Below are 15,225 nucleotides of genomic sequence, written 5' to 3' on the forward strand. Positions count from 1 at the left end.
GTCACAGGGGTCAAATATGTTAAAAACTTTAAACAACTTCTTCTGAATAACCAAAATGCCCAGGGTGATGATATTTGGCCAGTAGCATGCTGAGATGAAGGGCTACAAAGTTTGTTCAAATGAATGACCTTCACCCATATTCAAGGTCACAGGGGTCAAATATGTTAAAAACTTTAAACAACTTCTTCTCAATAACCAAAATGCCCAGGGTAATGATATTTGGCCAGTAGCATGCTGAGATAAAGGGCTACAAAGTTTGTTCAAATAAATGACCTTCACCCATATTCAAGGTCACAGGGGTCAAATATGTTAAAAACTTTAAACAACTTCTTCTGAATAACCAAAATGCCCTGGGTGATGATATTTAGTCAGTAGCATACTAGGATCAAGGGCTACCAAGTTTGTTTAAATGTATGACCTTGAATCATATTCAAGGTCACAAGGAGCAAATATGTTTAAAATATTTCAACAACTTGTTCTGAATAACCAAAAGGCTCAGGATGTTGATATTTAGTTAGTAGCATATGCTGGGATCAAGGACTACTATGTTTGTTAAAGTGAATGACTTTGACTTATATTCAAGGTCACAGGGGTCAAATTTGTTTAAAATCTTTAAACAACCTCTTATGAATAACCATGGGTCCCAGGATGTTTATACTTTGCAAGTTGCATCCTGAAATGAAAGGCATACAATGTGTTCAACATAATGACTTTGTTCCACATTCAATCACAGGGGTGAAATGTTTTAAAAAAAAATAGCAGGGTCTTTTGAACGAATTTAATCATAAATACTGATATTTTGCCTGTAGCTTTATTTTAGATCACTTTTAAGGTTACAAGTGTGAGATTTATACCAGGTGAGCGATGCAGGCCCATTGGGCCTCTTGTTTCATCTGTAATTTTTAGCTCACCTGGCCCTTTGGCATGGTGCGGCGTCCGTCCATCGTCCATCGTCCATCGTCCATCGTCGTCCGACCGTCGTCCTTCCGTCTTCCGTCCGTCGTCAACTTTTTACTTTAAACAACTTCTTCTCATTAACCAAAAGGCCTGGGGTGATGATATTTTGCCAGAAGCATGCTGGGATGAAGGGCTTCCAAGTTTGTTCAAATAAATGACCTTCATCTATTTTCAAGGTCACAGGGGTCAAATACATTAAAATCTTTGAGTAACTTCTTCTGAATAACCAAGAGGCCTAGGGTGTTGATATTTGGCCAGTAACATGCTGGGATGTAGGCCTACCAAGTTTGTTCAAACGAATGACCTTGATTTATATCCAAGGTCACGGGTCAAACGTGTATAAAACTTTTAAGCGACTTCTTCTGAATAGCCGAAAGGCCTAGGGTGATGATAGTTGGCCAGTAACATGCTGGGATGTAGGCCTACCAAGTTTGTTCAAATAAATGACCTTGATTTATATTCAAGGTCACGGGTCAAACATGTATAAAACTTTTAAACGACTTCTTCTGAATAACCGAAAGGCCTAGGGTGATGATATTTGGCCAGTAACATGCTGAAATAAAGGGCTACCAAGTTTGTTCAAATGAATGACCTTGATTTATATTCAAGGTCACAGGGATCAAATATGTTTAATACCTTTAAACAACTTCTTCTGAATAACCAAGAGGCCCAGGGTGATGATATTTAGCCAGTTACATGCTGGGATGAAGGGCTACCAAGTTTGTTCAAACGAATGACCTTGAATCATATTCAAGGTCACTGGGGTCAAATATGTTTAAAACATTTAGACAACTTCTTCTGAATAACCAAGAGGCCTAGAGTGATGATATTTGGTCAGTAACATGCTTGGATGAAGGGCTACCAAGTTTGTTAAAGTGAATGACTTTGACATATATTCAAGGTCACAGGGATCAAATTTGTTTAAAATCTTTAAACGACCTCATGGGTCCCAAGTTGTTGAGGCCTCTTGTTCCATTAAAAGTCCCGTAAGGTGTGATTTTCTTAACGCTTAAGTCATGTCGGGGGGGTGGGGGTGGGGGTGGGGGTGGGGCTTTTAATGTTCTACTAATGGTTGGCTTGAGCCATCGAATACAAGTCGACTCAATAAAGTCCACCCTTACGGAATTCTTGGTGATGGCTCTTTATCACTCATCTGCTTGTATTTACGTTCTTTCGGTGAAGATCTGCTTGAATACTCGGGTATCCAATGTGGATGCCTACATCAGGAGTATTTATGCATCTCCACCCCAATAGCTTTGTTAGTTTGACAATGCTGCCATTGTTCTTTACATTGTTATCTTTAACTCATTCACCCCTGAAGACACATTTGAACTCTTCCAATTCTAAGGTTGGAATAGTTCATTATGAAATTTCAGGGGTGAATGAGTTAACATAAGGATTTATGGTCAAAGCCAGTATATTATGACAGGCATTGATATATGGCCGGATAAACTGAAACTTTATCATGGTTCATGAAATGTGTCTGCAACCAACACTTTGTTGGAAAGCTTGGTAGGTATGAATAATTGTAAAGGATGTCCTGGTACAAATTTATTGTTCTGTCTCGTCTGTTTCTATCGTTTCTCTTGTTTCTCTCACAGAGCAGTTGTCTGTCTCTCCCCATTAAAGCGTCTCGAGCAGGAAACGTAGGAGTCTGTTCCAGGTCATTGTCTGTGACCATTTCCTGTGTTAAAGGGTCACTGTCTAAGCTTAGGCCACTTCCTTTACGGTATCTAGATGAGGATTTAACGGTAAAACCAAGGTCATGTGATCTGTACAAACATCATTACGATGGGACGCACAGAAAATATAATAGAATTCAAATATCTGTAAAAAAGACAAATAAAAAACTTTGATTAAAAGTTCTGCTAGCGTTTTTAGATTTTGAAAAGATTTGCCTGTGAAGCCTACGACTGCTCGCTGTTAAATATATCTGAACAATAACAAGGTTTGTTGGTTGCGGGGTATTTTTTGGGGTCCATATTTATCTTTTTTCAAACTCATGCCAAATAATCCAACAGTCAAACGTAAACATGGAAATCAGCATTCGGCTCTAAGTCTCGGCAAACGTAAACATGGAAATCAGCATTCGGCTCTAAGTCTCGTCAAATGTAAACATGGAAATCAGCATTCGGCTCTAAGTCTCGTCAAATGTAAACATGGAAATCAGCATTCGGCTCTATAAGCCTCTTCAAATGTTTTCCAAAGTATTGACAAAATAAGATATTTTATTAATTTATTACTAGAACAAGACTTTAGTCTTGAGCACAAAACAGTTTCGTGAATATGGGCCTAGCACTCTGAAAATCCAGTGCGCATGCACATTTTGCTATCAAAACTTGGTCTATAAAGCTAATTTCTGGAAAAGCTTTTTAATTTTATTAATAGAGAGTGTTAACACTAAAGATTATGTAGCAAATTTAATACAAATTAGATAAAGCTTGGAGTCATGTCCACAATTTGTGAAGTATCCAAATGTTTCAATCTCACTGTGTAATATATTGGCTAGAGTTCCCAGGGTAAATTAGGTTTCTCTCTGCCTGTAAGTAGAATGTAAAATACACATAAATAATTTAAATTCTAATTCAATAATAGGTGATGATTATTTCTGTTTCTTTCATTAATGTGTATATTTATCACAATTATGAACATACAAAACACACTGTAATCAGATTGTGTTAGTTTCTAATGGAATATGTGTGAGGATATTGTCTGTGATGATGTCAGCTGGTACGATCATCTTGAAGATGACAATTACTAAGAATGCTATTTCTGGTAGAGTTAATACTAATATGATTAATTTTTGTTACAATTTTGTATTTGACATGTTCGTAGGCCAAATATATAATGAATAATAAACCATCAAAACACCATTTCGGTTAACAAATCTTGAAAACAACAGATAGTTATTTTTAAAAATACTATGGCAGATAACAAACTATTAAAAATATCCAAGATAACAATTAAATCCTTAAAACAGTTTCTTACCTTACGTACCCTGAAATCAATATCTTTACCAACAAACTCAGAAACAAATATCTTCGCTAGCAAACCCTAAAAATCCTCTCTTGGCTAATTACATTAATCCTGAAAACATAACCCTAGCTTAAAACATACTATATGATAACACTATGTTAGCTAACAAACCATTGAAAATATATCAAAGATAACAAATTCTGAATAACTATCTCATATAACATATCGTATATTCTTTTAATCATATCTCATAATTAGAAACATTTTTTCTAAAATTAAATTATACCGATCAGTTGCATGCCTACTAGAAGTTCTTTAGTGGGCCTGTGACTTTTATATGTTGATCATTGTTGTGTAATTTAGATTGAAGAAATCATGTCAGATATATATGTGATTTTGTTTTTAGATTTGAGGAACTGACCGAAGCTCTTGTCTTTTATGTATTTGAGGTTTGTTGCCATTCCCATACGCTGTATAAATACGTCCTTACGATGGTGATACATACCTGGACAATGTTACAGGTGTTTGTGGTCAAGGTGGTGATGGACGTGTGGTCACTGGACACAGAAACTTGACCTTAGGTTGATCATGTATTATAAGGAAATGGACAAAGGAAGGTGGGAGTGGACATGGTGTTTTACAGTTAGCCTGGACAGAGTGACAGTTAACACACACAAAGTGATGGGACAGAGGTGATACACAGGTCATGACCTACTGTGTAATATTGCCACAGGGATTATAACAGACAGGGTATTAAATAGTACTATGCACACAAAACATAAAAGATATTTGATTGTGTCAACGTTTGTCCAGAAATTCTCCAGAATGATCTCTGCAGTGCTCTATAAGATGTAGGTGTTTAACAAAACCACTATTTAGTATTGTAGTATTTTTTGATACCAATGGCAGGGGATTGGGAACTAATATTTCTTAAACAGCTGATAGTGTTGCTTATACAAACTAAGTAACGATATACTGTAAGTGGGACATGTTGACTGAATGAGTTTCCATGTTATGAGATTCCTGGGATGAGTACAGTAGAAGTTAAGCTACTTGAAGCTTTTACATATGACTTAATTAATCTATTTTGCAACAATTATGGAACAAGTTTTTCAAACTTATATTAATCACTCTTGTTGGCACAGAGGGTCCTAATGTCGGAGGACACAGGAGTACCTGGAGAAAACCCATGTGATCCTCAGGCAGGTGACCCTCCGGCAGGTGACCCAATACCATTGCATGTCCAGTCGGGAAATTGAACCCTAGACCTGACATATCTTATTGAAAGGCATGTACACTGTCCACTGCACCACCTGACCACCTGCTACTTATCTCACCAGGCGCAAGTTGAATTCATGTTCATGTTATTATCATGCATAAGCAATGGCGACTATGTGTTTTGTTTGGGTCAGAGGAAAAATGAAATATAATCCCTTTTTGTTTTATATCTTTTACACATTTCACACCCGGAGTGTGGTATTAACGGAAAGTTCATAATTATATATTGCTATGTAAGAAAAATATGTCAGTGATATTCTTCCTGTTGATAGAAAAAAGAGCGAAGGTTAGCGGCACAGTACCTTTAAGAATATAAGGTACCTTGTCCTGTGCTTAGGAATGTACAACAAGTTCTGTTCTGTGGGTGTGCTACTCTGGAATGAACTCTGTTTAAATTATTAGAATGAGAACATAAATATTGAGGAGCGAGACCATTTACACAGTTAAAGTCAGTAAAGATTTTCTATAAATAATATACCTTTCTATAGGTATCTGCACACATAGAAAACATTACTTTCAACAGAGTCTCTAATGGAACATCAGAAACAAGGTGTGCTGCACATTGTTGTAATTTACATAACTTTTTCTTTTGGACAGGTGTTTTATGAGATAAACAAAGCTATATAGACAATATTCATTTCTTTGGCGCCATATTCGCTTGACAATAAGGCTGCACCTTTTCAAAAGATATTTTTAATAACGTAGCATATTTTAATTGTACATAGGGTAATGTACGTTTGCCTTCTAGCTTCACGCTAGCTTAATCGGTAAAAGGCCTCTGGGAAGCTTGGTTTGCATGTACTATCCCTGGTCAAAGCACACTATATACTCTCTTTCCCTGTTACAAATGGTGTCGCGGCCCTCCCTTTCGTGACAGGCAGTTAGAACCTGGGTTGTTGTGATGTTTGAGGGTGAACATATTTAAAAAGGAGGTATTTAAAAAGTAGCTATATAGTAGTGTGGCAAGTTTTAATTTTACATGGGATTAATGTCGCCTTCTAGCTTCACGTTAGACACAATATCGCTTAAGCTTAATCTGTAGAGCAGCGGTCTGGGAAGCTGGGGTTGGGGGGTTCAAACCCCGATGAAAGCACACTTCTCTCTTTCCTGTTACATTAGATCATCACATGGGAAGATAAAGCATTTTGAATATATCTTTACTAAAGTGAAGATGGTTTTTATCAAATTGATGATTTCCCAGTTTTCACTTGTAAAAAGTAATAAATGAATGTTTGTTATTCAGTGTTTGTATGTGTTAATCAAATGTAAATATGTTGTTTATGTTAATTCGTTATTCAGTCTTTTAAGACAGGTATTTAAAGGTGAGTAAAACAAAGGTTTATTATTTATTAAGACAGGCATTTAAAGGTGATAAACAAAGGTTTATTATTTATTAAGACAGGTATTGAATCTCATAAAGGTAAATACAGGTTTGTAACTCTGTAAATCAGGCAAAGTCTTCATTTAATGTTGATAACAATATGTTTTTTGTGTCTCATTAGAATTTTGAAAATTACCAAACTTGACATTTTATTGGTTTTTAAGTAGAAAACATTCAACTCTTGGATTTTAATTGTCATTCAAGAACATGAGTATTTTCAATTGTGTTTCATATCACAGTAAATCTTCATTTTTAAAGGAGTTTATTAGTATGTAAATTATCTAAATTAAAAACTTGATAAATTGCTTTCAGGTACAATATAGACATTGAGGTGGATAGGTGAGCATGGTAGCTTTACATACATAGGTCAAGGGTCATGGGGATAACGTTGAAACGCAAGCTACACATTGATTTATACGTAAAACTGCCTTGAATAAAGATTTCTTATATTTTTCCAATTATCATAGGAAGAAGACATGTTGGAAGTATTTATCAATAGACTAGCTGGAACAGCTCTGACCTCACAGCTGATATATTGTGTTCTGAGAATCAAATAAATGGGCAGGAGTGAAGGTGATTTATATGGTACGTTAGGACTGACACGGTACGTTAGGATTGACACGAGTGATAGGCTAATGAATTCCTGGTCCTTCATCCCTACTTAGCCTGCTGATGGCAAAACTGACGTCCCAATATTAATCACAATTAATGAGGTTCTTCGGTGAGAGGTGCTGCACCAAGCCGTGCACCAGACTGACTTGAGACGGCTACCAAGTAATATTATTAGTGTTGTTGAGCTCCTATTGTACATATTAGTTGTACACAAAACAAGTCAATACAAAGGTATCGGAGGTCAGAAAATGTCAATACATGTCTGTATGTGTCTGTCACAGATGTGATTCTTTCTCTTTTCTGATTTTTTTTTCTCTGTATTTTTTATTCTCCATGATTTGAAATGCTCTCACTTTGCTAGGGGCATTACAAAAATGAAATTTCTGAGGAGGTGAGGTATGTTCCTCCCCTTTCACTTTTATTTACTCCTTCTTTTTTTTAGGTCACCTGAGACAAAGTCTCAAGTGACCTATTGCGATCGCCTTTTGTCTGTCGTCGTCCGTCGTCTGTCGTGCGTCCGTAAACAATTTACATTTTCGACTTCTTCTCCAAAACCCCAGAACCAATTTCAATGAAATTTTGCAGGGACCTTCCATGGACAAAGGTCAACAAAAGTAGTGGCCGGTTTAGTCCCAAGCCACCAGGGGCCTGAGGGGTGGGGCCAAAAAGGGTCAAATTGACTAAAATTTCAAAAATCTTCTTCTCAAGACCCAGATATGGTAGAATCAAATACTCTTCATATATGGAAGGGTCTTAAAGTGCTTTACCAAAATTGTGAATTTCTTGACCCTGGGGTCTCACGTTTCCCCCTGGGGAGGGGGTAAACTTTACTATAGTTTATATAGGGAAATCACATTTTGGACCAACATTTGTTTAATTTCCATTGGAAGTAATTCAATTTGGGTTAGCATTATCAGTATTAGGTAGCAGTTTGATAGTATGCACCTATGAGCCCTGACTGACCCCCAGGGGCTGATGGGTGGGGCCAAAAAGGGTTGAATTGACTGAAATTTCAAAAATCTTCTTCTCAAGACCCAGATATGGTAGAATCAAATACTCTTCATAGATGGAAGGGTCTTAAGGTGCTTTACCGAAATTGTGAATTTCTTGACCCTGGGGTCTCACGTTTCCCCCTGGGGAGGGGGTAAACTTTACTATAGTTTATATAGGGAAATCACATTTTGGACCAACATTTGTTTAATTTCCATTGGAAGTAATTCAATTTGGGTTAGCATTATCAGTATTAGGTAGCAGTTTGATAATAAGCACATATCAGCCCTGACTGACCCCCAGGGGCTGATGGGTGGGGCCAAAAAGGGTCGAATTTACTGAAATTTCAAAAATCTTCTTCTCAAGACCCAGATATGGTAGAATCAAATACTCTTCATAGATGGAAGGGTCTTAAGGTTTATGACCCTAGGGTCTCACGTTTACCCCCTGGGGAAGGAGGGGGGGGGGCAAAATTTATTATGGTTTATAATGGCAAATGATACTTTGAATATTACATGTTAATAACTTGATTGGAATTATAACCTTGAGTTGACAGTTTGATACTTTGAAAATTTTGAGCCAGCCCTACCCCCAAGGGCTGTAGGATGGGGCTCAAAGGAGTCAGTGTGCTAAAATTTCTTCATTTTCCTTGTTTAGAATCAGAGGTGCTAGTTTCAAATACTTTTTAGTCTGAAATCTGTATGCTAGATATTGAATAAGGTGGTTTTATTGTTTTTTGTCACTTTGAATAATATTTCTGTTCATGTTAAAAACAAAATCAACTCTCTGTATAAATATATCAGGTGACCGTTAAGGCCCATGGGCCTCTTGTTTAAATCCCCAGTCACATCCATGGTTTATTATACAGACATCAAGGATCACTGTTATCATGTGTCCCTACTTTACGGACTTAAAGATGACATGGTATTCCGTTTATGTGTCAATAAGATATGGGTGGTTGGGTGGTGCAATGAATAATAGACTCGCTTTTCACCAAGGTCGGATTCCCTGATTGGATGTGAAAAGGTTTTGGATCACCTGCCCGACCATGTGGGTACTCTGATTTCCTCCCACATTAAGACCCTCTGCATGCTTTCACCCAGGCCAACAAGAGTGATTAATATAAGTTGGAAAACTTGTTTCATAATTGTTGTTAAAAAAAAAGAAAAAACAAGTGTAATGACAACATTAAGTTTTCTTCAATAATCTCTGTACCACTGCCAATGATCTCTGTACCACTGCCAATGATCTCTGTACCTCTGCCAATGATCTCTGTACCACTGCCAATGAACCCTGTACCACTGCCAATGATCTCTGTACCACTGCCAATGATATCTGTACCACTGCCAAGGATCCCTGTACCACTGCCAATGATCCCTATACCACTGCCAATGATCTCTGTACCACTGCCAATTATCTCTGTACCACTGCCAATGATCCCTGTACCACTGACAATGATCTCTGTACCACTGCCAATGATCCCTATACCACTGCCAATGATCTCTGTACCACTGCCAATTATCTCTGTACCACTGCCAATGATCCCTGTACCCCTGCCAATGATCCCTATACCACTGCCAATGATCCCTGTACCACTGCCAATGAACCCTGTACCACTGCCAATGATCTCTGTACCACCTGTGCCACTGCCAATGATCCCTGTACCACTGCCAATGAACCCTGTACCACTGCCAATGATCTCTGTACCACCGCCAATGATGCCTGTACCACTGCCAATGATCCCTGTACCACTGCCAATGAACCCTGTACCACTGCCAATGATCTCTGTACCACTGACAATGCTCCCTGTACCACTGACAATGATCCATGTACCACTGCCAGTGATCCCTGTACCACTGCCAATGATCCCTGTCCCACTGCCAATGATCCCTCTATCACTGCCAATGATCCCTGTACAACTGCCAATGATCCCTGTACCACTGCCAATGAACCCTGTACCACTGCCAATGATCTCTGTACCACTGCCAATGAACCCTGTACCACTGCCAATGATCTCTGTACCACCTGTGCCACTGCCAATGATCCCTGTACCACTGCCAATGAACCCTGTACCACTGCCAATGATCTCTGTACCACTGCCAATTATCTCTGTACCACTGCCAATGAACCTGTATCACTGACAATGATCCCTGTACCACTGCCAATGATCCCTATACCACTGCCAATGATCCCTGTACCACTGCAAATGATCCCTGTACCACTGACAATGATCTCTGTACCACTGCCAATGATCTCTGTGCCACTGCCAATGATCCCTGTACCACTGACAATGATCCCTGTACCACTGCCAATGATCCCTCTATCACTGCCAATGATCCCTGTACAACTGCCAATGATCCCTGTACCACCGCCAATGATGCCTGTACCACTGACAATATTATCTGTACCACTGCCAAAGATCCCTGTACCACTGGCAATGATCCCTGTACAAATGCCAATGATCCCTGTATCACTGCCAATGATCTCTGTACCACTGCCAATGATCTCTGTACCACTGTTAATGATCTCTGTACCACTGCCAATGATCCCTGTATTACTGCTAATGATCTCTGTACCACTGGCAATGATCCCTGTACCACTGCCAATGATCCCTGTATCACTGCCAATGATCTCTGTACAACTGCCAATGATCCCTGTATTACTGCTAATGATCTCTGTACCACTGGCAATGATCCCTGTACCACTGCCAATGATCCCTCTATCACTGCCAATGATCCCTGTACAACTGCCAATGATCCCTGTACCACTGCCAATGATTCCTGTACCACTGCCAATGATCTCTGTACCACTGCCAATGATCCCTGTACCACTGCCAATGATCTCTGTACCACTGCCAATTATCTCTGTACCACTGCCAATGAACCTGTATCACTGACAATGATCCCTGTACCACTGCCAGTGATCCCTGTACCACTGCCCAATGATCCCTGTATCACTGCCAATGATCTCTGTACCACTGCCAAAGATCCCTGTACCACTGACAATGATCCCTGTATCACTGCCAATGATCCCTGTACCACTGCCAATGATTCCTGTATCACTGCCAATGATCTCTGTACCACTGCCAATGATCTCTGTACCACTGCCAATGAACCTGTATCACTGACAATGATCCCTGTACCACTGCCAATGATCCCTGTACCACTGCCCAATGATCCCTGTATCACTGCCAATGATCTCTGTACCACTGCCAATGACCTCTGTACCACTGCCAATGATCCCTGTACCACTGCCAATGATCTCTGTACCACTGCCAATGATCCCTGTACCACTACCAATGATCTCTATACCACTGCCAATGATCCCTGTACCACTGCCAATGATCTCTGTACCACTGCCAATGATCTCTGTACCACTGCCAATGATCTCTGTACCACTGACAATGATCTCTGTACCACTGCCAATGAACCTGTATCACTGACAATGATCTCTATACCACTGCCAAAAGCTGTAACTTAAATACATTTGAAACCGTTTTCCTGGAAGAGTAAAGCTTTGATAAATCAATTTTGAAAAGAAAAACTACATCAAATTTGTGAAGGGTTGGAGAAAATAGAATCAGGAAATTTTACATAACATGAGAATCATTTAGGACAAAAATTGACAAGACAGGATGATTGGAAAACATGACTCCAGACAAAATAGGGCAAACATTATGACAATTGATCATGATTGAAGAACGCTAAACACTGATACAGCAAGAACGGGGGATGAAGATTTTGGAACATTAAGACAAAATATGACAAGCAGTGACAGGGTATGATCATAGGAGAATAGCAAGAAAGTTTAGAAATGCTGACAGGAAATGGCAAGTCAAAAATTTACGAGATTGGAATATTGGAGACCATCAAGACAAAAAAGGACAAATTATGATAGTTTGGAAAATATATGTTAAGAAAAAGTATGACAAAACATGACGGGACAAATCTTTTGGAGAAAACATTTAATTAAAAATAGAAATAAGACAAACACTGACAGAAAAAACTATTAGGACATTACGAAGACAGAAAAATTGAGGTCATAAAATAACTTGCAAACACAAAGACAAAAAAGGACAAACATTGAAAGGACAAAAATTATTGTTGATTACAAGGACAACGTAGAATAAAATTTTGAGTAGAATTTTAATCAATACATGAAATAATATTGGCAATGGGAAAGAAAATTACCATGACAAAAAAAAGACAAATATTGATGTAAAAAAAGGAAAACACAACGACAAAAAAAAGACGAATATTGCCAGGAGATGAAGACTTACAGACAAATATTGACAGAATGTGATGATAGGAAGAATAAACAAGACAAAAAAAAGATGAATGTTACCAGGAGATGAAGACTTACAAACATTGACAGAATGTGATGATAGGAAGAATAAACAAGACAAAACAGGACTTATAGCAACTGTATGATTGATAGACCAGACAAAATAAGATCAAATTGGTCCATCAAATTGTCAGCACAAAATGGTTGAAGAACAAAATAGCAAATATTGTAAACATAGACATGCCACTCTATTGAACCTAACCCAGCAGTACTAGTGCTGACTCATAGTTTAATGTCAGCACAGTAATCAAACGATCGGGGAAAAAAGGTTTTCTTAAAGCTGCCATTGAAATTTCAACGATTCAGAACATTTAAAAAGTGAGTACCAAAACACAGTTAGAAAATGCCAGCCTTACTTCCCTGCAGTAGTTATTGACTGTGCAAATTGCTAGGCAATAATCAGCTGTTCACCTCGTTAAACAAATGAAATTGACGGGTATCGAAGAATGATTATAATCAGCTTTTCAAGCCTGGTTAGGGCAGAGTTATCAAGTTTGTGATGGTTTTCAGTATGATCTAATTTTAAAATTTTTAATTCAGTTGAATTTTCAACTTATGAAATAGTCACACTATTGATTTTATGAGAATTTTTTGTTGTTGTTTACACAGATTTTTTTTATGCTCTTTAACACACATTATACCACAAACATTGTACAAGTGATTTCACTCAAAGACATGTGAAGTTTATATCACATGCAGAGGTGTACTGTTTGTTGATATACAGAACTGTATTGTTTATATAGTACAGACCCCCCGAAGTCGTTGTACACATGGATATTCAGAAAAAGTGTTTTTCTCCTGCCCACACAACTCCAACAACCCAGGTGGAGTATAAAATAGTCTGGGGTGGATGTTGCGGTATCTGTGCTGTACTTAGCATTCAAGTGCAGTGGGCTGTTGGAAGTATGGTCCAACTACAAACAGAACACATTACATCTCCAGCACACACGCAGGCATACACGTAGGGAGATATTAGCCAGGTGACATAGGACTAGTAGTTAGCCCCTGATAAGGCAGCTCCTGCGAATTCCTCAAATTGTTGAAAGCTATTGAAAAGGGACCCTTTACTTCCCGTCTACAAAAACTAAAGGATGAATCAAAGTTAGTTCCTTTTGTTTCTACTTTCAATCCACGGAATTGTAATATGTTTCCTGTGATAAAGAACAAATGTGAAGAGTTATAGCAAAGTAGCAGGCGTATGAGAAACATTTTTAATAAACATGCTATTTTACATTGTAGACGCCAACCTAAGAACTTGAAACGTATGTTGACATGTACTAAGTATGATAATTCTTGTGTAACACCAGAAGTATCCAAATGTAAGACACCAAGATGTGCTACATGTCCTATGATTATCCAGTGTAATACTTTTATTTTCAAGAATGGTTTGAAATTTACTGTGAAGGTACAAAGAATTGTAAATCAAAAAATGTAATTTATGCAATAGTTTGTTCTAAATGTGGTGATTTTTACATTGGTCAAACCTGTAATGAACTCAGAACACGTATGACTGTACATAGACAACAAACTAGAACTGATTCTTTACGAAATCTTCATGTTAACAAACATATTCATGAATGTGCTGGAGATAAATTTAATGTATTACCTTTGTATCAACTATTTTCATCAGACACTATTTTAAGAGAAACGAAAGAAGACCAACTAATCAAAATATTAAAACCAAGTCTCAACAGGCCACAGTAAAATTTTACGCTAAATTGTCCACCAATCTTGTGTACTTCGTGACGTCACGTTACTATTGTAGTGTGATGACATGTAATTGTGACATCACGAAGTTGTTCTTTTGAATAAACCTGAAGAGCCCTGTGAAGGGTGAAAGCAGCTAGTTTTTTAGTCGGTCGTTAATCTTTTTTTTATATAAATATATATATATATATACTGTAAAGCAATTTAGAGTGGCTTATGTTAGCTAGATAGGGCGATATATCAAATGTTGTATATTATTATTTATTTTATCACTTAAGTTTTATAGTACAGGTACCAATTATTGCATTTTCTGTAAAACAAGTAGCAACTAGAGAATACCAAAGTGTCAACAAGCAAGTTTAACTTCAAAATCAATAAAAGTAGGGCAAAATAAAACAAACATTGACATGGAGACCCTTTAAAAAAATCAAGGAGGAAAAGACCAGGTGTTCCAGAAGGATAGGCATCTTCTGCTTCATTGACGACACCCGCTATGTAAATCTAGGTCAAATCCAAGTTATGTCACACCCTCACACCCTCACACCTAGAACTTTGGGTAGTGACAACAAAACCCAAACGCACACTAATGAGCAATAATAAAAAAATATCGACCTTACAATATCACACCTAGAAATAGCACAAACAATGATGGGAGCAAAATCCTTACCCATGCACAGGTAATTCACACACATAAGATGCCTTTAACTACCTGTAAATGTGTCACACAAATGTTGGAAATAATAAAACTTTATAATGTAACAGTATATACATTTGGATGTTCAGTTTTATGGTTGGCAGTTCATAGTCCTATGAATGCCAACAGGTAGTAGAAATTGGCATAAACATCTGTATTGATAGCCATGAGGTATAAAAACCAAATTAAAAGCCATGACTTAAAAGTCAATACAGTTTAGCACGTCTATTTTTTAAACATGCTTAGTTGTTTAAGTATTAAAGCACCACTGTGGCCATGAGATGTC

General features: G+C 37.8%; 1 protein-coding gene across 1 annotated transcript in view; it reads right to left on the reverse strand.

The window, feature by feature from the left end:
• Positions 1-3,462: 3,462 nt before the first annotated feature.
• Positions 3,463-15,225, reverse strand: part of LOC110443018 (putative per-hexamer repeat protein 5) — a 31,302-nt gene continuing 19,539 nt past the window's right edge. Inside the window, exons 3-6 of the mRNA XM_021486959.1 lie at positions 11,106-11,297; positions 10,324-10,940; positions 9,641-9,937; positions 3,463-3,497 (exon numbers count right to left, since the gene is read on the reverse strand). Coding sequence (XP_021342634.1) covers positions 3,463-3,497; positions 9,641-9,937; positions 10,324-10,940; positions 11,106-11,297 — 1,141 coding nt within the window. The remainder of the gene's footprint in view (positions 3,498-9,640; positions 9,938-10,323; positions 10,941-11,105; positions 11,298-15,225) is intronic.

The sequence above is a fragment of the Mizuhopecten yessoensis genome, unplaced genomic scaffold, assembly GCF_002113885.1.
Source record: "Mizuhopecten yessoensis strain PY_sf001 unplaced genomic scaffold, ASM211388v2 scaffold716321, whole genome shotgun sequence".
Taxonomy (NCBI): Eukaryota; Metazoa; Mollusca; class Bivalvia; order Pectinida; family Pectinidae; genus Mizuhopecten; species Mizuhopecten yessoensis.